Source organism: Lates calcarifer, unplaced genomic scaffold (assembly GCF_001640805.2).
Source record: "Lates calcarifer isolate ASB-BC8 unplaced genomic scaffold, TLL_Latcal_v3 _unitig_541_quiver_2569, whole genome shotgun sequence".
Classification (NCBI taxonomy): Eukaryota; Metazoa; Chordata; class Actinopteri; family Centropomidae; genus Lates; species Lates calcarifer.
In genome coordinates this window covers 1-21,946 of record NW_026117507.1, presented here as the reverse complement: position 1 = coordinate 21,946, position 21,946 = coordinate 1, and the positions used below count along the sequence as shown (strand labels likewise).

Sequence of the window (21,946 nt, the reverse complement as noted above, 5' to 3'; positions counted from 1 at the left end):
GGTGTAGATTGTTCATAGCCTAACATTAGCTTTTCACTTCAAATGATTGTATTTTTGCTTCAACAAATGCCCCAAAACATCATGTGACAAAGCCCTCTAGTGGTTGTAGTATTTATGACAGGAGTAAAGGTGATGTTGTCAAAGAGGTACAAAGTCTGTGTAAGGAGGAAGTGGATGGACGGTTGGAAAATCACTGGACTTCCTCTCACAGATGGAGATGCTATAAGAGGGTGGAGAAAAAATAATGTTTTCTGTAGTTTGGTTGGAGAACTTGTTGTAGCTATAGATAACAACAACAGAGGGATCTGCATCTGCTTTCAAAAACCCATTCAAAGTCTGCAGCTAGTTCCTCTAGTTGTAGAGTTTGTGGAGTTACAGTAATATGTCAGGGTTTTTGTGTGTCAGTGAGCTGCTGTGGGAGTCTTCTATCATTCATTCTGTCCTGGTGTTATTTCACAGAAGGACTGACATGTTGGTGTGTGTTACATCACCAAGATGATGAAATTTGGTTGTAAAATCTGTCACACCACACAGACACATGCACGACTAGTTGGTCATGTTAGATTAGTTTTGCACGTTTGATGTAAATATTTCAGGTTTCCATCCAATTTTCACAAATAATTTCCTTGTTGAGATAAATCAAAGGACATTTTCGTGAACTGTTTGCATTACAAATGAGATGACAGCCAGTGACAACAAGTTGGCTACCATAGCAGTCAAGTCTTAGCCAAGCTTACAACTGTGTTCTCAAAGGCCTGTCTCTGGAGTCAGTACAAGACCTCTGGGTTAGGTAAGAGGCTGGACAGCCTCCAGTTTCTTCTAATCTCAACAACTGGGTAAACATCAGAAACCTCCAGATGAATCATTTGTGTGTAGGTGGGAACTGTTACTGTAAATAATGGTTTATTTAATTCCATTTCATTTCAGAGCTCAGGGATCCAACAAGGTTGTCTTAGTTTCAAAAAGTTGACATCAGAGCCAAGGTTCAGTCGCTAAAATCTGCCTGAAAACAACTAACTGCTGCTTCTGAAACCTGCTGATGAGAGAGGAACTGTGGGTTAGAGAACCAAAACAGAAAGTTAAAAGAGTTCTGCAGAGTTGGTGATTATTTTCTGTGCATTGGTCACCATATCCAACACCATATTACGTTTTAAGGTACTGAATTATACAAGATCCAGCAGAATCCTTTCTTTCACACAGGCATTATTATGATCACTTTCATGCCATGTCCTATGAATGATGAATGCTAATGTTACTCAATACCTGCTGCATGTGTAAAACTATATTTGCTAAGACCTTCACCATAAGAAGTTTAAATGTTGTTCTACTGCCCCAAGTGGCCAAAACAACAAGAACAACAATCAAAAATCAAACAAACAAAGCAATAAATGAATTTTTAACAGCATGAATTTAATAGAGTTTTACATATACAGTGGCTGAACTAACAGCTGTTGGATCTGGAAGCTGAAGTAAACCATCTGTTCCTAAAAACACAAAGCAAGTAAAGATATTGTAGTATAGCATAGTAATATAGTGTAAAATATAAAACAGAATACTAGTAATAGCACACTATAATGTGTGTGTACAATTTGAAGGAATATGATATAATCTGTGTTTATAGTGTTTGGAGTAATTGAGTAGCCCTATTATGAAGGTCTATATTTAGCACGTTGTTGTGCTATATGGATTTGTGTGTATTATCCTTTTGCCATAAGCTCATCATCTCTTCATCAACTGACACTCTTCATATCTGCTTGGCAGCCGCAGCACATCATGGCAGGGAATATGCAGAGCCATTGTTAATGAGGAGAATCAGACATCCAAGCTCTTCCACAAAAAGAGACATGTTCCAAAGGTTGAAAGTGCCTCTAGGTTTTGCCAGGTATGTTTTCAGCTGTTTCACAGTCAGTTAGGCCAGATTCAGTCATGGATACTTCCTGTGCCTGCATGCCAGGGATTATGAGGCTACTCTGACCTGATATAGACTGGTATTCCAGGAAATTTTCATGTGTTAAACCCGGTAGTAAAACTGTCGGCTACTCACGTTTGCACTGAATTAGTATTATTCTGCGTGGACTTACTCATTCATCCAGAGATAGTGTATTCTGCATTAAAGCTACCAGTTGCTGATATTTTATGTCCGTTTTCAGTACACCTGAAATCCATTACTTCATCTGCAGAATTTTTGCTTCATATTAGATTGATGAATGAGAATATGTGTTTGACTGGAAAAGCTTCTAAAGCGGCACTTAAGACCACATGACACTTAATTCTACTGAACAGAGGCTGATATTAAAATGCTACCAGGTTTAAGGTAGATGAGCAGCAATACCAATGATGTTTAATGGGAGAGAAACACCTTTCACTGATGTAAACCTGGACTTTATAAGTTTGTAAGGTCTTCATGTGTACTATGTTTCTCTGTCTGTGTGTTGGCCTGTGATGGGTTGGGTGTTTCCCTGCCTTTTGACCACTGCTTGCTTGGAAGAGCTTGTGGTACTCTATACAAAGTGGGTATAAAAATAAATAGATGGGAAGCATTTAATAATAGCTAAAAAGGTAAAGTAAAAGCAAAATTCTGTACTACACATTGTTTTATTGTCACTGTAGAGAGTGATTTGTCATATTACAAGTGAACACCATTAATTGCCTGATATATGACATTTAATGAAAGAACAGTAAACAAATTTCTCTAAATGACTCCCATGTGTTCTAGGTTGTACATCCTGAAAACAAAGCAATGTTGTGACCTGTTTAATCAGATCCTGATTTACCTCCCTGTTTTTTTTTTCTCAAGACCAGAGAGGTGGCAGATGATTCAATAATTTTAAAGTAAGAAACACAAAAAATGGGGATCTTAATACAACTTCAGGTTGTAGAAGTCTTTTTTCCCCTCTGCTTTTAAGTACAGTAAATAATTTCCATCTCTAGTTTATAGAAACATATGTGTGTGTGTATGTGTGTGAAATGATCAATAGATTGTTTGACAATGACAAATAGCTGAGTTGCAGCCCGAGCCTGCAGTGGTAAAACAGATGCCCACAGGCTTGAATGACAAATGACAATTCTAAGTAATGGATGAGAACTGAGGATTAAATTGCTGTTTCTAAATGGAGAGTGGGGCACTTATGCATTAATGTGTTTAAAGGCATCTAAGCCCCTCCTGCTGTGTTACAATTCTCTTTGGCTCAACAAACAGTTGTTAGTGTAGTGGGGTGGCAGAGGAAATATTTCATGCCACATATTTCCTATTGTGTGTAAATGTCATTTACCTTTATGACTGTGTTATTTTCACACTGAGCTTTAGATGATCAGATTTTTTTAATGTAAGTGTTAATAAAAAAAATCCCTGTAACAATGTTGAATAAACCTAAGTAAATACATTTTTTTTTACAAACATGTAAAATATTCAACACACTTACTGCAACTGCGAATTATTAATAACAACAACAATAAGCTTCTAAAATGAACAGGTTTTGCTGAGAGTATTCCTCAGTGCTCATGTAACTTCCGCTCTTGGTTCATGCAACAATTAAATACTTGTTGTCCAACAGGTAGAGACAGCTGGCAGGTAGTCTGGATGAGGAATGAAAAACCTCGCCAAAATCATTTGCAGTCTCGGTGCTCTCTGTGCCCTTTTCTAATTTTTCGGCGACTTCAGTTATGTAAGAGATTAAACGTGTGGATGAAGGTGGAGATGTTTGGAACCGACAGCCTGGTTAACTGGAATTAGAGGCAGGCTGCCTGTGTAGACAGACCATCATGTGGCTGAAAGCTGAAGGCTGAAGGCTGGGGAAGCTCCGACCGACCGTCCGTCTCACCGGAGAAGCGGGCTCCATGTCAAGATGCCAACCTTTTCAGTCATGTATAAAGGAGCTGTCATCATTAGCAGGTAAAAATCAAACGGCGCGCGGTCTCTGAAGGTCTTTATGGACGGAACTCTCGGGTCGACGCCGCTGTTTTTTAAAATATACTTTAGATAAGTGTTGAATGTGTGTTGTTGTATATTAACGGCTTCTGTTTCTAGAAGAACAGGTGACATGGAGTGGTTACTGTTTGTGGCAAATCAAGGTTTAATTCAAGTGGGGCTCGTTGGCGCTCGCTCGCGCGCGCGCGGAGCGGTAAACTCGGTCGCTGGGTAGAGCGGTAAACACGGTGCAGCATGCTACTGTGTTTGGAAACGGAGGCGCTTTGTCAGAATGTGTTTAATGTGGGTGTGAAGAGGAACTAATGCCTAAACAACACTTAGGCGTGTGTGTGTGTGTGTGTGTGTGTGTGTGTGTTTTCTGCTGTTATTTTGGTAACTGAATAAGATCGACCTCCCTCCATCTGTCGTCTGTCGCGCTCGTGCGCACGGAGAGCTCGTGGTCTTAGGTTTGCTTTTGCATTAGTGGCCATTCTATAGCTTAAAATGTAGTGTAATTATCCTTCAGCACAGTTCATCTGATTATGTAGCTGCCTACTAGTTCAGATGTAGGTTTGTCGACAAATCTAAATGAATGAATTCAGATCAGGAGTCAGGATAATACCAAATGAATTCTTAATAATGACGTCCTGTTGACCAAATACAGCTGTGAACAACTGGGACCTTTCTCTAACATCTCCTCTTCTGCTGTTGAATTCTGTTTACTGTTTTGAGTTTTGTTTTGTTTTGTTTTTTAAAAACAATACTAACTTGTTTCCTTTCAAAAGAGACGGTGTGACACACCTCTGGAGACTATTACAGCAAAAAACATTATAACAGATTTGATAGGGGTTATTTGAGGAGTCATAGCAGGTTCTACTGTTGAACATTAATGATGAAGCAATATGAACTGATTGCGTCTTTAATGCTTTGTTTAAATCATCTTTACTAGTAGAAAATATGTAAAAAGCCAATATTCTCATACTCAGTGCTCACCCAGTAGTCTAGTGTAGTTTTTTTTTGTAACTGAAACTTCAGGCTTCTTAATTATGTTAACCCTGTGACCGTCACTCAATATATTGAATGCTGAAATGGTTATAGGAACACCTGTAGCCTATAACACAACAAGGACAGGTGATTTTAGCTTATGATATCATTACTTAACGTTTTTTCTCTTTTTAAATAACACACGAAAACTTGTCGTACGTTAATGTCTAATCTTTGTGTCCTGAAAGTTTTCAGTTGGAGCTTAGTCTCCTACAGAGTGTTTCATGATGGAGGAATGTAGGAAGACCTAGGCCTTCACTGGTGTCCTACCTGAATTAACCCACCTCTTAATACTGTCATTATGATACAGAAACACAGTATAACAGAACTTTGCATCACAGACATGTAACTAGAATAAATTCCATTACTAAATCAATTCTATAAAAAGCCAATTAACACAATTCAATAGGTCTCTGCTACTGCGATAAATGCAATCAGGCAGACTCGACTTTCAGCGTTAGCCTCCATGACAATAGAAAAGGACTTATTGTTGGGACTGAGAGGTACAGATAAACCTCTACTACAGAGTCACTGAACTCTTCCTCCTCCTTCAGCCATTGTGGGTTAAAAAAAACAGCCACTAAATCTATACTAACATGTTTTAGCTTGCACTAGTAGCTATAGATGAGGTTTGCTAGCTCTGACCAGCACACGCTGTCTGACCATCCAATCAAAAGTCATGGAAATGCCGAAGCATCCATGAGGCAACAGTTTCATTGCTATTCATTTTAAATTACAGGGGCATGCACTGTTGATTCTGAAGGCCTTAAGGCAGATTTCTGCTACCCTAGCAACACGGGGCTGAAATCTGATTGGATAAAAACTCTAACATAAACAGACTGTATTGGAAGCAGCACAACCAAGAGGAAAGCTATGAGATGAAGAAAATAGACTATTGGGAACAATTTAATACAATTTAATAGTATTAATTATAGTATTAATGGGAAAAACATACATAAAATATAATTCAGTGATGGTGACAGTGTTAAGGCCCTTGGAGAGTTAGTATGTCAGGACAGACGCTGTTTTGTTGCACATCACACCTCTGATTCTGCTACACCAGCATGCCATCTAAAAGCATGCACTGGGACAACATTACACCAGCTTTATTTGACTCAGTGTAAACAAGCAAAGGTGGCATAATCAGAGGTCGCTTTAACGGCAATATAGCGGGATCTGTATTTATTCTGTTTTCTCTATTTAGAGGATTATACCACATTCTTTCATATACAGCTGCTTTTCCTAGTCCTGAAAGGGAGGCTGTCCAGGCGTTTTCCAGGAGGGAGAGAGAGAGAGAGAGAGAGAGAGAGAGAGAGAGAGAAAGAAACGTATCTCGAGTAAAGATCTCCAATGGAGATTCACATATACTGGGAAACTGTTAAGATTTAACATGCACATGAATGGAAGCAGGAGAGTGTCTCTGTCTTAAGAATATCTGAATTTGTGTTTCCACATCATTGGTAATATGAATAATGCTTCACTCTAATTTCTGTCCCCACATTTTATGAATAGTACATTCTGCTGCTGCTTTTATTCATAAGGACAGTGTTTTCATTTGAAGTTCAGCGTGTCCTCAATTAGCCTCATTGTTTCACTGATAGGAGGGAAGTGACAGGTTGTTACTGGTGAACCCTCTGCAGCTGAAATATTTATAACCCTTCTTGTCATTCGGGTGGCAAGCAAACGGGGAACTGCAAGTGTCATTGCTGAGAAGACATTGTTCCAGATTCCCAGTTTATTGAATTGACTAACAAAGTGTTGCTAATAATATTTACGGATAAGCAACTGCTTTATTTTATTCATCTCCAGTGTTTTACATTATCTTTTGTGGTGTGCAGTCATAGCAAATGGATGTTATTTAATTGCTACTTGAGCCAATGTCAGATGGATTAGGAAAACTGGGCAGAAGCAGAGTGGTCTTGTGCAGTACTCTTACATAAGACTACAATAATTTCTGCCAACCTCATCTACTAGAGATTACTGTACAGTGTGTGAGCTCTGACCAAGATGCTTTTTATTTTATTATTTTTAAAATGTTTTGTCTCATTTAACTGTGGGTGACTGGAAAAAGCACTTTGTCCTCAGTGTTGCACCATTAAAGACAAATAGTCTTGATATCCCACAGACAGGATCAGCTGTGTTCATATATGCTACATAGTATGTGATCACATGCAGACATCATATTTGATGTATGTGAAGCAAAGAATCCCACACACGCTCTACATTTCTCAGGGGTTAATAAAACAAGATGCTGTGTGTTTGATGGTGAGTATTTTCGGTATGCTAAATGAACGCATCTGGGGGTGAGACCTGTCAGAGAGAAGACTGTCACTGCCTCTGCTGCACTATTTTAAAGTCTGCTGGTTCATTCTTGGGTGGATTGTTGACTGAGGTGGAAACTGCAGACACACAGACCAGCACTAAGATTCCTTTTCAACACTACTGAAACTGAATATATTTTCTTGAGTCAGAGCTCAGTGCTGGATTGCTCTTATGCTAAAAATGTACATGGAGGAGTCACATGCTTTGAATCTTTATCCATCAGTGTTGCATCCAGAGGTGTATATATGCAACTCCCAGCAAGTGATATGAGGCGGTGTCAACTGAACAGTGGTCTCACCAGTGACTGACTGTATTTGTCCAGGGACTGCATGAGCTATGTCACCATTTACTCCACACCGGCACAACAAAAACTGTCAAGAGGATTGTAACTTGTGTCACTCAGCTACAGTTTCTTCCATTCACATGTTAGACTACCCACCCTACCTCCAGATTTTCAGTGTCAGCTGTTTATACAGAAAGAGAGGAAAAAAACACCCTTCAGCACAATTGTGTATCTGACATGGCACAATGATGAATGTGAAAACAGTTTTAGGTCGAGGTTAAAAGACTTTTTTGATGGTTACATGTACAGTATTTATTGATGTGCGGAAGACATTTATTTGTACAAGTAAATGTGTTTAGCGGATACCGGGGCACACTCCCTGTTTTCTGTGACTGGCATATGGAAATGTTCTGTAAAGTGCCTCCACCTACCTCAGTATTCATAATGCTCAGTATTCACCTCAAACTCAAGTGAATTGCTTCTACACATTGAGAGTCATGGTCTGACTGCGTATCTTTACAACCAAAGGGCCTAGTCTGTGACAGAAAAACAAGAAAATCACATTTAACTGTCATAGTTAAGATTATGGTATACTTATCTTTTGTCTTTTTGTCTCTTTTGTCTGTCCCTCCCTCTCTTCATCCCTCTGTCTCTAACAGGACACTAATGGGTCCATATGGAGTAGATCGAGCTGTTCATTCCATGGAGTTTACAGACTGTGAGAATGGCCTGGGTAAGTCATTATTTTCTCTGCAGCAGCCACTTCTGTCTTTTCATGGTTGGAAATGTCATATTTGTGTTTCATTAGTGACTTTCCAATTGTGACTTGCCCGGGCTCTTCCCCTTCAAAGATTTCTCAAAGCAAACATGTAGGAAACTTTGTTCCTGTATGTGCTCTGTCCTCTCTCTGCATTTCACTATAACTCTTTATACAGTTCATGGTCGTCAGGGGCTGGGGCTTATCCCAGCATTCATTAGGAGAGAGACAGGGTTCACTCTGAGCAGGTTGCCAGTCTGTCTTACAGCTAAAGGCCAGTTCTTGGTTGTGGTGTGAGGGTCCATGCAGATGTCCACACAGGACACACCCTCACATCTAAAGTCTCTGACCATGCACCATCTTTTTTTGACTTTTCCTTCTTGTTGTCATTCAGCTAAATACAGTAAATACAGAGATCACCACGTTGTTTAGTAGTGCGCATGTGTGGAGCTGTCAGTCTGCAGCTGCAGCCATCCACATCTGTACCAAAGTATGATCAAAGCTTAACACACACACACACACACACACACACACACACACACACAGACAAAACTTACTCCAATTCACCTGCATGTCTTTGAACTGTGGATGAAAACTGGAGCACACAGAGGAAACCCACACAGGTAGGAGTACAAGTAAATTCCACATAAAACACTTTACTCACAGTATAAACTGTGGAAGACATCTTTGGCAATTTGGCACAACTGAACAGATGTGTCACGTCATACATATGTGTGTCATCCTCACAGTTAAAGTTAGACTGTAGTAGTATATTAGTAGTAGTTAGTAGTTAGACATATCTGTGCATCAGAAAATATAACAAATTACTTTAAAAAAATACAGATCATAGTATCTACTTTAAAAAGTTGCACAAGTCAAAACAAGACAACATGGCAGAATCTGGAGAGACAAGGTCGCACACACACACAGTTAAAGTTAAAGCAGCACCAATTATAGCTAAATATCAAAGCAGCAATGTTTTCAATAACAAGCATGTCTTCAGAACAACAGGGAGGGATGAAGCTCAGATGAAGATATGCTTTTTGTTAAAATGTTAATAACAGCTTTATAGCAAAATTTGGGTAGTAGAACAAGCTGTTGTAAAGTTGTTATGGTGAATGTGTTAGCAAACGGTTGTTTATTTACAATAACACATAAAAACACATTTAAAAAACACATCATTCTTAGTGGTTTCATGACTACCAGAGACAGAGTCTTTTATTGTTTAATCATTGTTTTTGGTATGGTATTTCAGATGACATCTAGTCCAGATCCTTTAAAATCTGCTCTGCTTTTATTCTGAAAGGCAGGGCCAACTGAAGTCTGATTCTTAGCAGAGGAATGTATCTAGATATTTCCATGAAGTTTCTCTCCTGGTGTCAGCTCTAGACTAAATTTATGGCTACACTGAAACCTCCACATAACATTATTTGAGATGACAAATGTCCCCACTAATGTTGTTTCAGGATATTTTGTCCTCCTGGTACTGTGCCTACATTAATTCATAGCAGCTAATTTTGTTAGTGTGTGTAGCAACTCTCCTATATTAGATGAATCAATCATAACAGTTATTTTATCTTATTAAAGTGCACATCATGTTGTTCAGTTTAAATCAAACAGTGCAAAGCCTTACTCCATCATCCTCCACTATCTGGCTATGAAGCCTGATTTTGAACAGCTGAAATGATATAAGTCCTACTTTTAAAGGGATTTTCTCTGCAGAGTAGGTATCCTTGTATCAGTGTTTTTGCCTGAGAGGGGAAGTAGGTCATGTGGCAAAGCCCTAACCCACTTAACTCAGCTGGGTTAAGAATGCAGGAGCTGCTGTTGTTTTTATCCTTGCTTCACTTCCACAACACAACTGTGGTGGAGCTTGTGCCCGAACATGCAATTACAGTAAAACTAAAATATCCTGCTGAAGAGGTGCTGCACATAACAGGAGATATGTTTATAATCACACAGTCCTCTCAAAACTAAATTGTTGCTTATTGTGAATGTATCCAGAATGATTAAAACAACTGATACAGTGAGTATAGTATAGTATAGTATAGTATAGTATAGTATAGTATAGTATATGTATATGTATATATATATATATATATGACATGACATTTCTACTGTATACAACTGCTTGTGCTTGTCATCATGATGTGCAATATTTAGCACAACGAATTTTGAATAGAGTTTGTTCTAATTGCAGTGACAGACATATGCTATTAATATAATAATATAATATAGGTCAATGAGGCTATATACATATGAATACATTATGTAACTTATAAACTCTAGTCATAATGACACAATGTACATTACAGAGTACTTTGTAAATGACTAGAATTTGTTTTGTTAACAGGTGCTGGCAGCCAATTTATATACAAGGTGTTATTATTCAATAGTAACTTATAACACATTAATGTCTTAATAATGAGCTTATATCCATGTGATCAGTGTGAATATTGAGCATTTTGAAATGTCTGTGGAGTTTGTACCAATGGCTGTCTGTTTTTTAAACACTGAAATAATTTGATACGAGACACCTCCAAAGAATTGTGCACACATACTCTATCAGTTGCCTCTACAGCATAAAAACTGTCAGAGGAAATGCACGCCAGAAGTGTCTTTAAAAACAATGATTTTCAGGAACAGCTCATTAAATATGCACTTTAAATAAAAATGCAGGACACAACATAAAATTACATCCAGAAATGAATGAATGTACTTTGTGAACGAATGACCATAATGAATAGAATGCAATAAAGACAGCAGGCAAGGTATAGCATGTGAGGAGAGAGCTGGAGGAAGGGTTGAAGGTGTGTGTGTGTGTGTGTGTGTGTGTGTGTGTGTGTGGACCCACAGTACTAATAGCAGCACACGTGTGAGAAGCAAATCAGCTTATTGTTGCTGAGCATGTTCAAGTGCACACTGTTCCAATACATAAAGCCTAAAGACCCCCCTTCTGTACACCTGAAGCTTCCACAGCATCAGGTACGCTGTAGCAAACACTCTGCTGTCTTACACTGAACACAGCACTAATGTGCTAATGTCTTTGTTAATGCAGCTGAAAGCTGTACCACCTCAGCATGTGAGTGGGAGGTAGTTTCCATCATCCTTGTCACAGTTTATTTTGTCGACGTGTTGGTAGAATCTGCAAAAGTGCTACTGCTTTAAAGAAACAGTTTTTCAGTCCTCAGATGTCCAAATGGCTCTGTGTGATTCAATAAAATGTTATTTATTATGTTCTTCTGTCATCTGGGGTAAACCATGTTAAGAAGAAACTGAGTCTTTTTCATCACTTTGAATTGTGTGATCTTTACAAGATCTGTTGGGACACTTAATCCCTGGGTAGCAAACATGCCCTCGACACATTACAAGCAGGAAATAATTTGGAAAACAAAATATGAAGCTGAATAAGAAGAGAGGAGAAGTATGGCTTTTGTAGTTGCTCCAACTGCTTATGCATTAGAATGATGTTTTTCTTATCTGATGATAGGCGAGGGGAGGAGAACGCTTTGAGGCTGAACAGAAGAACAAGAGACTGTTTTCCTCAGAGGAGAGTAAGAAAGGAGGAAGGACTGAGACGAAGAACAATATAACCCCATTCTTCCAACAGGCGATAATTAACATGCGCCCCTTCACTCCAGACCCAATTAGTGTTACCATTTTGTCTCTGTGGTTACAGGCCAGCAGCAGCCTTAAGCTAAAGAAGCCCTGATCTAATAGTTAAATTAGGTAGACTGTACCAGCTAGGCTTCAGTGATTTCACTGTATGTACTTCAAGTACAGTGATGGAAAATGGATTTAGGGGAATCTGAAGGATTGTCAGAGATGCAGAAACTCTCTGGTTTAAGTGTGTTCTGTTCAGTGTGTGCAGGAATATTTTAGGTGAATGATCAATGAAGGTTGATCTGCTCATACAGACTTTAAATCACTCTGTTTGTCCATCAGCTGAATGGTGTAGATGCCACAGCAGCTGCAGGAATGTGTGCTGCACTTTCAGCTGACCAACTGACCCAACACCTCTCTAAAACAGCTGCAACAAGAACTGAACATTATAACATTAACAATAGAAGGATTGTTGACCTAAAAAACTGGAACCTGAGTGTATTTTCTAATGCAATTAATCAACAGATAAATGTATGTACATACTTTAGCAGTTTATAGTAGACCTATTTTAAACCAAAACTGGGTTTATATTTGATATAACAGCTGTGCAGTCGTTGGCTCTCATCCCTTGATATGACCACAACTACAGGCCATATTATTCTTTCATTATGTAACTTATCATTTCTTTGCAAAATCTCCACTGGCAGCTGAAACTTGAATGAGAAATAACAAGCAGCCTAAGCTGACCAATCACAGTTGGTTCAGTCCAGTTCTGAGGAGTTGCATGTCTGCTGTGGAGCGTATGCATGAAGCCACTGTAACTACACTGTAACCACTAATGCACAACTGTAACACCCCCACCCCAAGTGAGCAGTGTACATAAGGATTTTTGTATCAGTATATTTCTCAAATAAATATTGGATCAGGGAAAAACATGGTCAGGACCTCCTGAAGGGAACTGGTACCACTTACACCTGTAACCCAGAAGCTGGTTGGGATGTTGAGGATTGAGGTCAGTACAGTAATGGTAAATGGTAAATGGACTGCACTTATATAGTGCTTTTCTAGTCATGTCGACCACTCAAAGTGCTTTACACTACCTGTCACATTCACCCGTTCACACACACATTCATCCAGTGTTTGTTCTGTCAGTACAGAGCTCTCTAAGCACACGCACACACATTCACACACCAGTGGTTTTGCCATCAGGGGTAATTTAGGAATCAGTATCTTACCTGAGGATACTTCGGTATGTGGACTGGAGGAGCTGGAGATGGGCCCACTGACTCTGATTAATGAGCGACCTGCTCTACTTCCTGAGCTACAGTCTCCCTTGCATGTGTTATCTACGATCCACAAAGACCTTTTGCCATTTGACACCAATCTAAGAAGCCACGCAGGGCAATGACCAATGTCAGTATTCCTTGTTTGTTCTGTAGTTTATACATCAATACATACAACACAACAGTAAATTAAAGATGGAGAAAAAGGGAATGCAAAAAGATGTTTCATCAACATAAACTAAACCCAAAACTAAACTAGACTCCTAAACCTAGCCTTTAATTCATTCTAACCAGTAGATTGTGCTGTCAGATATTAGCTACAGTACAGCTGGGGTCACTTCACTGTTATTACAGACCTGTCTTTAGAACAAAACCTAGTGTTGATAATCTACCACATATAGTAAATAAACATTTTGACCATGTAACTCAAAATTGAAATCAATTTCCCCAATCTCAGAGGACCTAACACTTGTTTAGTGAATGAGCACAGTCCTGGTCCTTGAAGTCAAAGAATGACCGCAGAGCTGACTTATGTGACCCTCGCATTCCTCTTCTGTCAGCAGTATGCCAATAAAATGGCAGCTGCTGACAAATGACCTTACCCTCACCTCCCTGAGATCACAATATTCAAAATTCCATCTGGACCAAGTTATCATTATTCATTTATGTACACTAATTAGCATTTGTTCCATTTGGACTTCACCAGCTTTTTATTGTGGAAATACTGTTTGTATAAATAGTGATACAGACATGAAGTAGTGCAGTGGTGACTTATAGGTGAAATAAATCTCGCTGAGCTGTTAGTTAATGCTATGATACAGTACATATCAATGAAATGGTACCTAGATAGTAAGTTGACTGTTGTACATGTATTTTTCTTGCTGTGTGGATCTTTATTAAATTATTCTTTATTCAATTAAATCTTGAAACTTTACAGTGAGATTCAAATGTTCTCCCTATGACCAATAAGCAAGAAGAGAATCTTCTGTCTTTATAATCACAGTCATCAGTCTATAAAGTGATTTCTCGTCTTCCAACAGGAATTAAAGTCATCGGTGGAGTGAAGGAGCAAACTGGAGAGGAGTTTGGAGTCTACGTGAAACGGATTTTACCAGGAGGCCTTGCTTCAAGTGATGGTAAATGCTGTACCCTCTGAGTGTATGTTGTCCTGTCATGATGTTGTCCTGGGATCTTGGGAGTTTGGAGCCCAGGTCCACAGCTTTGGCTCTTTTTATCGTGTCCCTCGGGACATTTCTGAGCAGTTTTTGTGGTGTGGTGGGAACATTATCCTGCTGGGGGAGGCTCCTGACATTGGAGAGTGTTGTTGCCATTGGAGGGGTGTGTGCTTGGTTTGTGACAATATTTAGGTGAGTGGTACGTGACAAAGTAACATCCAAATGAATGTCAGGACCAAAGGTTCCTCAGCAGAACATTGTGTTGTAATGAGATGATTGATGTTATTCACTTCATCCACCAGTGGTCATAATGTTATGGCTGATCAGTGTATATATATATATATATATATATATATATATATATATATATTTTTTTTTTTTAAATTATTTTATTTATTTACCGTCTTGAGGTCGTCTTTCACCCTCTCGAGATGATCCCAAGAACCAGCTGTGTAAACAATGTCTGTCTATGAATGACTGAGTGATTGAGTGTCACCTTTTCCTTTTTTCCTCTAACCCCCTAAACACTAAGTGAGTATTCCTGTCACTGTGGGAGAAACTCATGAGATTACTCCTGTAAACAGATAACAATTTGCCAAATACAACAGCCTACTTAGTAAGTATTACTGGCTGTTTCAGTCATACAGTATTAGACTGGACTGGAGCTGCTGTGAAACATTAAAAGTCAGGAAATATAAACAGGAGTGACCTGTGGGAAACTAAGAGGTAAAAATCATGTGAAAAGTGAGAGGTTGTTACATTGCCTCTGTGTTGAGTGGAAATCAGTAAATCTTCAGTAAAGCAGCTTTTTAATGAATAAAAATTTTAATTTGCGTTTTGTTCAGTTTGGTCAGCAGGAATAAATGAGGCTAGCAGCTATTTGTATAATTTTCCATTTCCTTCCATATTTTAGAACAGGGGTGTCCAAACTACGGCCCGCGGGCCAACTGCGGCCCGCGAGGCAGTTTTTATTGGCCCGCAGCAAATTCTGAAAATATAATTGAATATGGCCCGCACAAGAAGCTTGAGCTCAGCTCTGTTGCACTTCTCAGTTTCAACACTAGATGGAGCCAGCCAAGGAAACGGTGCTTCTCCACTAAATAAAATTCCGGTAAGCGAAGAAAAACTTTTACCGTTAGTCAGCAGAAATGGTAGCAGTACCGAAGAAACGCAAAGTAGCAAGTGAGTGTAGAAGATTTCAAACACGGTGGGAAAATGAATATTTCTTCAAAGAAATCAACGGCTGTTGCTGTGATGAAAGAGTATAATGTCCGTCGCCACTATGAGACCAAGCATCAGAGCTACGCATCGTACACCGGTGCCGAACGAACACAAAAATTCAAGCAAATGGCAGCTAGCCTGCAAGCTCAACAACAGTTTTTTTTCGTGCTAACAAAGTACAGGAAAATGCCACAGCAACAAGCTATGAAGTCGCTAAACTTATTGCCCAGCACGGCAAACCGTTCTCAGACGGTGACTTCATAAAGCAGTGCCTCATCAAAGTCGACCTTTCTGCTAAAAAGGAGAAATATGTGTCTGTGATTGCATCTCTCGTGACAGAATTCAACCAGCGCGTCATTGAAAAACAAATCAAGCTGTTCTCAACCCCCTTCCTGGTGGATGCAGAAGAAGTGGAAGAAAGTCTGCAGTTAGAACTGATTGAAATGCAATGTGATGATTCTCTGCAGAGTCAACATCAGCTTCTCTCCCTCCCTGACTTCTATCAGAGTTTGGATAATGCCAAGTTTCCTCTGATGAGACGCCATGCAAAGAGAATGATGAGCCTGTTCGGCTCAACATACATCTGTGAACAAACATTTTCTCTGTTAAATCAGAACAAAAGCAGACTGAGAACCAGAATGACTGATAGCCATCTCTGTGAAGTCCTTCGTGTCTCAACCACCAAACTTTCTCCTGACATGTCAGCCATCCTTCAATCCAGAGGACAGCATCACTGCTCCCACTGAGTGCAATGTTCTTCACATTATAGGTAAGTTAGAAATACACACAGTATTCATGTATCAATATGTCACCTCTAATGTGTGGCCCGGGCCATGGTTTATTTTTACGTATTTGGCCCTCACTAAAAAAAACTTTGGACACCCCTGTTTTAGAAGAACGCCTTAAATCACATGAAACCAAATACAACATTTTCATTTTATTTTATCTGTGCAAAAACCTTGATGCAATCCTGTAATACACCAGGACACATGCTCGTGTGAATGTTTAGTGTTTGAACATTGGCAACCATTCTTTAAATGTGAATATCCTCCTACACTGTGTATCTCTTTTAAACATCAACATCATTACAGAATTACAAGTAGCAGAGAGGTGAGTGTTAGACACAGATGACATGGTGACAGACTGATGACCTCTGGACTGATAGATAGAAGTATTTTTGGAGCTTCTCTCATGTGCGTATGACAACATGAATAAAACACACCACAGCACTGTCATGGCCTACTTTCTCTGTGCCATAAATGATAGATATAGGGCACAGATTTTGGGATGAAACAGAGAACTCCCTGCACTTAAAACCTTCATGGCTTTTGTTTGTGAGATTCTTTTGTTACATTTATAGTGAAGTTCAAGTTATGCATTCAGTGTTTACAGGAGAAAAGAAAACACCAGCCTAACTAATTTTTTATTAAAGCTTCCTCAACCTGCCTAGAACACCACAGATGCTTGACTTTAATATCCAATACTTTAATATTGCTGTCTCATTTAGCTGCTTGTATGAGGGTCAAAGACTCTGCTTTGCCGTCCCTGTGTCAACCTGCTCCTGACTCACCAAAGTGACGTCTCTGCTGCAGTTAGAATCGCTGGAAACTTTTTACAAAGCAACCTACATCACCTCCTCTCACTGACTGAGATTGCATATATAATCAACTATTAATCCAGCAACACTTTCTCATAACCCGTGTAAGGTTACATTACTGATGAGCGGGTTAGTCTTGAAACACCTCACACACATTTAACTGGAGTTTTTCCATAGATTTCCATAACTTTCCTGATTTCAGACTGAATTGTAATACACTGTTTTTGGCATCTATTACTCATCATATCACCAGAGAGGGAGATGAAGGAAGTTACTACAGGCCATACTATAGTATATACTGTATATTTAGATAATATTACTGTACCCAAAAGCCTTGGCTGGCATTGGCATTGAGAAGAATCCAGTAGAGGCAGGAATCAGATAGGCAGAGAAATTCATTTCAGAAAGCTTTGTGTTTACAGTTTAGAACCATAGCTGCTGAACTGAACCAGAATTTAAAAGTGTGTAGACCTAAGGTGGTGAGCATGTCACCTTAGGAGTCGTAGTTAATGTCTGTATTATAAAGTAATTTAAATACACTGACTTGTACCTTTTTTATCAAAAAAGCTGATTTTCTTACACAGTTCTTAATCTTTTGTGCTGATGATTGAACTTTGAGAGAGTCATGTTATAGAAGGACTCCAACTGTGAGTCTTATAACATTATCTGTCTTTTATGTCTTGAACTAGATGTGCCCATAGCTCCTCCCACGTCATAACGATAGATTACACAGTTTGATAATAGTTTGAAGACAGAGTTGGATGAAGTCCCCGGTGTGCATTGCCTGGTTTGGTGGACGGATACACGTCAGTGTTGTTTGTCTGTTGTTTATCACAGCAGTGCTCTCAGCAGGAGGGAGCCTCCCTTGCTGATGTCTGCTGTACACTGTAGACCAAAATCCATAGTCAGAAACTAGGCAGCATTAGCATACTATATGGTCTGTCACAGCATGTTTAAGCCTAGGATAATTTTCAGTGCCTGTTCTGTGATGGACCTTTAGCAGACATAAAACTCAACAATAAAATACATATAGGACAGCACTAAATGCACAACCAATAACAATATATACACCCATTAAATACACACATTAAAACACAAAACTTTACAGACACAAACACTTTCAAACAAAACAATGAAATATCAGACCTCATGACCACATGACTGATCCCTGAGTGTGAAGTGATCTGTGTAATGATCCATTTTCAGTGTCACCTGTTTATTCGCTGAACAGACAAAGCTGTTTGTCCAAATATAGACTATACATATAAATACAGATTTACATACAAACTACAGTCTTTCTGAAAGGAATCTGGACATCACCAGTGTTGGTCTGAGTGTCTTGTTGATACCTGATGACTGATTCCTTTGTCTCCAATGCTGCACAGCTTTAAGCCCTACAGAAGCCAGAAAATGGAGATGTTTCCCATTACTACACTGTTCTTCTCACATACTGTAGAGCTGATACCTCCACAGTACACAGGGCATCATCATCTGACCTTTCTTTGACCTCTGATAGGAAACCTGATGCCAGGGGACCAGATCTTGGAGGTGAACGGGGACAGTCTAGTAGGAGTCACAAGTGAAAGGTAATCGTACTGTACCTCGTCTTTGTTTGAACCCCGTGAGTGATGGAGATGGTAATGTAACAACAATGTAAATGTGTTTTTGTGTCTCTGTTTGTTTCACAGAGCTGTGGATATCTTGAGAGCCGCCTCTGCAACCAATCACATGCGCCTTCTCATAGCCAGAGATGAGGAAGCAAAGTAAGCAGACATCTGTATATACTGTACTGTACACTCATTCACTGATGTGGAGGCAAAACAGACCAACCACATGACTTTGTGATAGTACAGCTGTGATTTTAGCATGAATTAAAAAGTTCAGCTTCTGCCAAATCCATCTGCTAAACATCGGAACCACGGGAAGCGATCTGTATATGCAGGATCATTTGGTATCCTTGGTAACCATTAAAAAGCAGTTAAAAGAGAGGTGTGTTAAGGTGCATTTCCATTTACTGAATATTAGGAGTCACCACATCAAGATAAACAGTTGGTGGAGCTAATTCTTCAGTCAGTGACATTAAACCACTGCAGAAGAAGAGCACACCACTTGATGTATTAAAAGAGTTCCAGTCTTACATGTGGAAAACATGATGAAAATCTGATATTTCTGATTTATTTATTTTTATTATTATTTTTTTTAAATAAAATTTGTGCTCAGTTTTTTAGGATGTGCATAAAAACAGGAAAACACACATGGTAACTGTGTCCCCACAGTAATATGTAGCAAGATGCCTTTTTTCATCGGTTTCTACTTGTCCATTATTGGTCATGACAAATGAGGTCCAGTTGCAGTCTTGACTGATGAACTCAGACTCTCAGTTATTTGCTTTTGAATTCTCAGTGACACAGAGAACAGAGAACATAAACGCATCAGTTAGAGTTAGAGTGCTTAGTAATGATTGGTCCATACACACTGAAGATACAGGAAGACATCTCAGAAACTGTCTAATGATACTGGTCACTGACTAGTGAATAACAAAGTGAATAAATCAACTCAAAAACTTGTATACAACACATGTAATACATGAATACTAGTGTTACTGATGACAGATGCTGGTAGTGTTGGTGTTGAACCAGCTCTCTAATCATACCACAGGCACTCTGGGTTCTTCTTCTTCCCTTCAAATCCTCTTCAGACAACATGATCCTTAACCGTAAGGTGACAAAGCTAGTGGTGGTGGTTTTGCATATTTAAATGAGCAAGACTGTTGCACATGAACATGTTGTGTTCTGCACGTAAATCCTCAGAGAAGAGAGTCTGACACAGGCAGGATTTACACCTCAGCTGTTCGAGAGGATACATGTCAGGAATTCAAAGTCAATAATGGTAATAGCAATGTGACACAGCCATGAGTAACAGACTGTGGATTTAGCAGGCAGTAGGACATGTACAGCTGCATAAGTGTGAATGTAGTGTAATTTCAAGGTGAGTATTACTCTCATATAGCAATGTATTCTCACAAAGTGGTGTCAGTGAGGTAACCTGAGCCCACGCCCCCCCACTGCCCTTCCTTGTCTTTGTGTTGCATGCAGAGGAGTGACAGCAGACTCAGGGAGGGGAAAGAGCTTAACCTAGGACAGTGTTCCTGACGAGATGAGCCATGTGTGTTAATCTGCGCTCCGTGCTTTAACTACCCCGCAGCCCAGAGCAGAGGAGCTGGAGGGGATGAGAGTGGTCGACAGGAGAGGAGGAGGAGGGGTTGGGGATTATGCCCGTCTGTCTGTAAAAACAAGTCAAAACTAGCTTAGCACTCACCACATGCTTACCAGCTGTGAGAGCCTTGGAAAGTATTATGATAACATGAAATCACTGCCTTACAATTATCATGACCTCAGCAGGGTTTTACTTATCAAATGTAAACTCGGTGGGTGATTAGTCTTTTTTTTTTTTCAAGGGTTTGGTCATGAAGGTGATACTTCTCGCTCAAGTATATAAGCTACAATATAGTAAAAAAAAAAAAAAAAAAAGGCTGCCAGGCTCCATCTGCTACTTCAGCACCACGGACAGAGCCAGGGATTTATCAATACTCAGCACAGTCAGGCTTTCAGAGCCTTGATTTGGGGTATTTTGGTAATAAGTCATAGATATAATCCCATAGTTGTGAAATACAGTGACTCAGAGTTTATGAGAGCATGAATAGTGAAAGCAGCTGTCGAGCAGAGATGTATGTTTTTTCTGTTCTCAGTATTTACGACACAAATATGATGCTATACAGAGCGTCAGACTGGTTTGTGTGGTACAACTCATGGTACAAAATGCCATACCTGAATGCATAGTGTGCTCTGCTGTCTACACAATCAGTGCTGTTAGTGGTTAACCCTTGTGCTATAAACCACAGCACAGTCACTTGTCACAGATTCATATATCTGAATACGTGCCATGTGCATGTGATGCAGATTTCTGCTGTAGGAGGGTGGTAATACGTTTAATAAATGATCAGTAATCACTGCTATTTGCTCTAAGATGGCATGTTTGTTTGTTAGGCCTCTTAGCCCCAGTGAAACAGCAATTATAGTGTTACCTCCCTCAGCCATGTTATCAGGAGGTGGAGGATAAGGGAACAATGAATAAGCAACAACGGAAATGGAAACCAAGTTTTTACCAACTGAGCTGCAAACTTCCATTTCCAACCCCATTATGTCACCACTAGCTGAAACGACCCATGAGCTAATGAGGCCAAGAGTTATTATATGATGGGTGATGTTAACTAGTTGCCCAAATCACATGTGATTTAATAAAATTATGTATACACCGAGTTCAACATGATTCAATGAAAAATATTCTAACATATTGCAGGAATTCAAATAAAGACAAATGTATTATTTTGTTTCTGTGGGTCATGAAGGACACACACAATGTATGCTGAGGAGAAAGGTTAAATGTAAAAAAACTTTTTTACATTTATTTATAATGAAAACTCCACAGGATACCCTTTTAGGTTGGATTCCACATTTTATTAGGCAGGTTAATGCCAGAGGATTCAATATGATATAATTATAGGAACATGAACATATGTCATAGACTTATGTAAGTGAGTTCAAATACAAAAAATAAAATAAAAGAAAAAGAAATGCTGGGATGGTAGAGGGAGAAATAAATTGACACAACCAGCACGTCAGGATCAGCAACAACAGCATCACGATCAAAGAATGAGTGTGACAGTTTGTCAGATTATGAAGGCTGCTTTCGTT

The 21,946-nt window shown here is 39.3% G+C and overlaps 1 protein-coding gene across 1 annotated transcript; it reads left to right on the top strand.

The window, feature by feature from the left end:
* The first annotated feature begins 3,527 nt into the window (after window positions 1-3,527).
* Window positions 3,528-19,176, top strand: LOC108874490 (protein lin-7 homolog C). Its single transcript, XM_018662981.2, has 5 exons — window positions 3,528-3,892; window positions 8,216-8,289; window positions 14,240-14,335; window positions 18,709-18,778; window positions 18,881-19,176. The coding sequence occupies exons 1-5, from the start codon at window positions 3,846-3,848 to the stop codon at window positions 18,957-18,959; spliced, it is 366 nt and encodes a 121-aa protein (XP_018518497.1). The 5' UTR covers window positions 3,528-3,845; the 3' UTR covers window positions 18,960-19,176.
* The last annotated feature ends 2,770 nt before the right edge of the window (window positions 19,177-21,946 follow it).

Coding starts and splice junctions, on each gene's coding strand:
- LOC108874490 (XM_018662981.2), top strand. CDS start 3,846: ATGCCAACCTTTTCAGTCATGTATAAAGGAGCTGTCATCATTAGCAG. Junction 3,893..8,215: donor GGAGCTGTCATCATTAGCAG/GTAAAAATCAAA, acceptor TGTCTCTAACAG/GACACTAATGGGTCCATATG. Junction 8,290..14,239: donor AGACTGTGAGAATGGCCTGG/GTAAGTCATTAT, acceptor GTCTTCCAACAG/GAATTAAAGTCATCGGTGGA.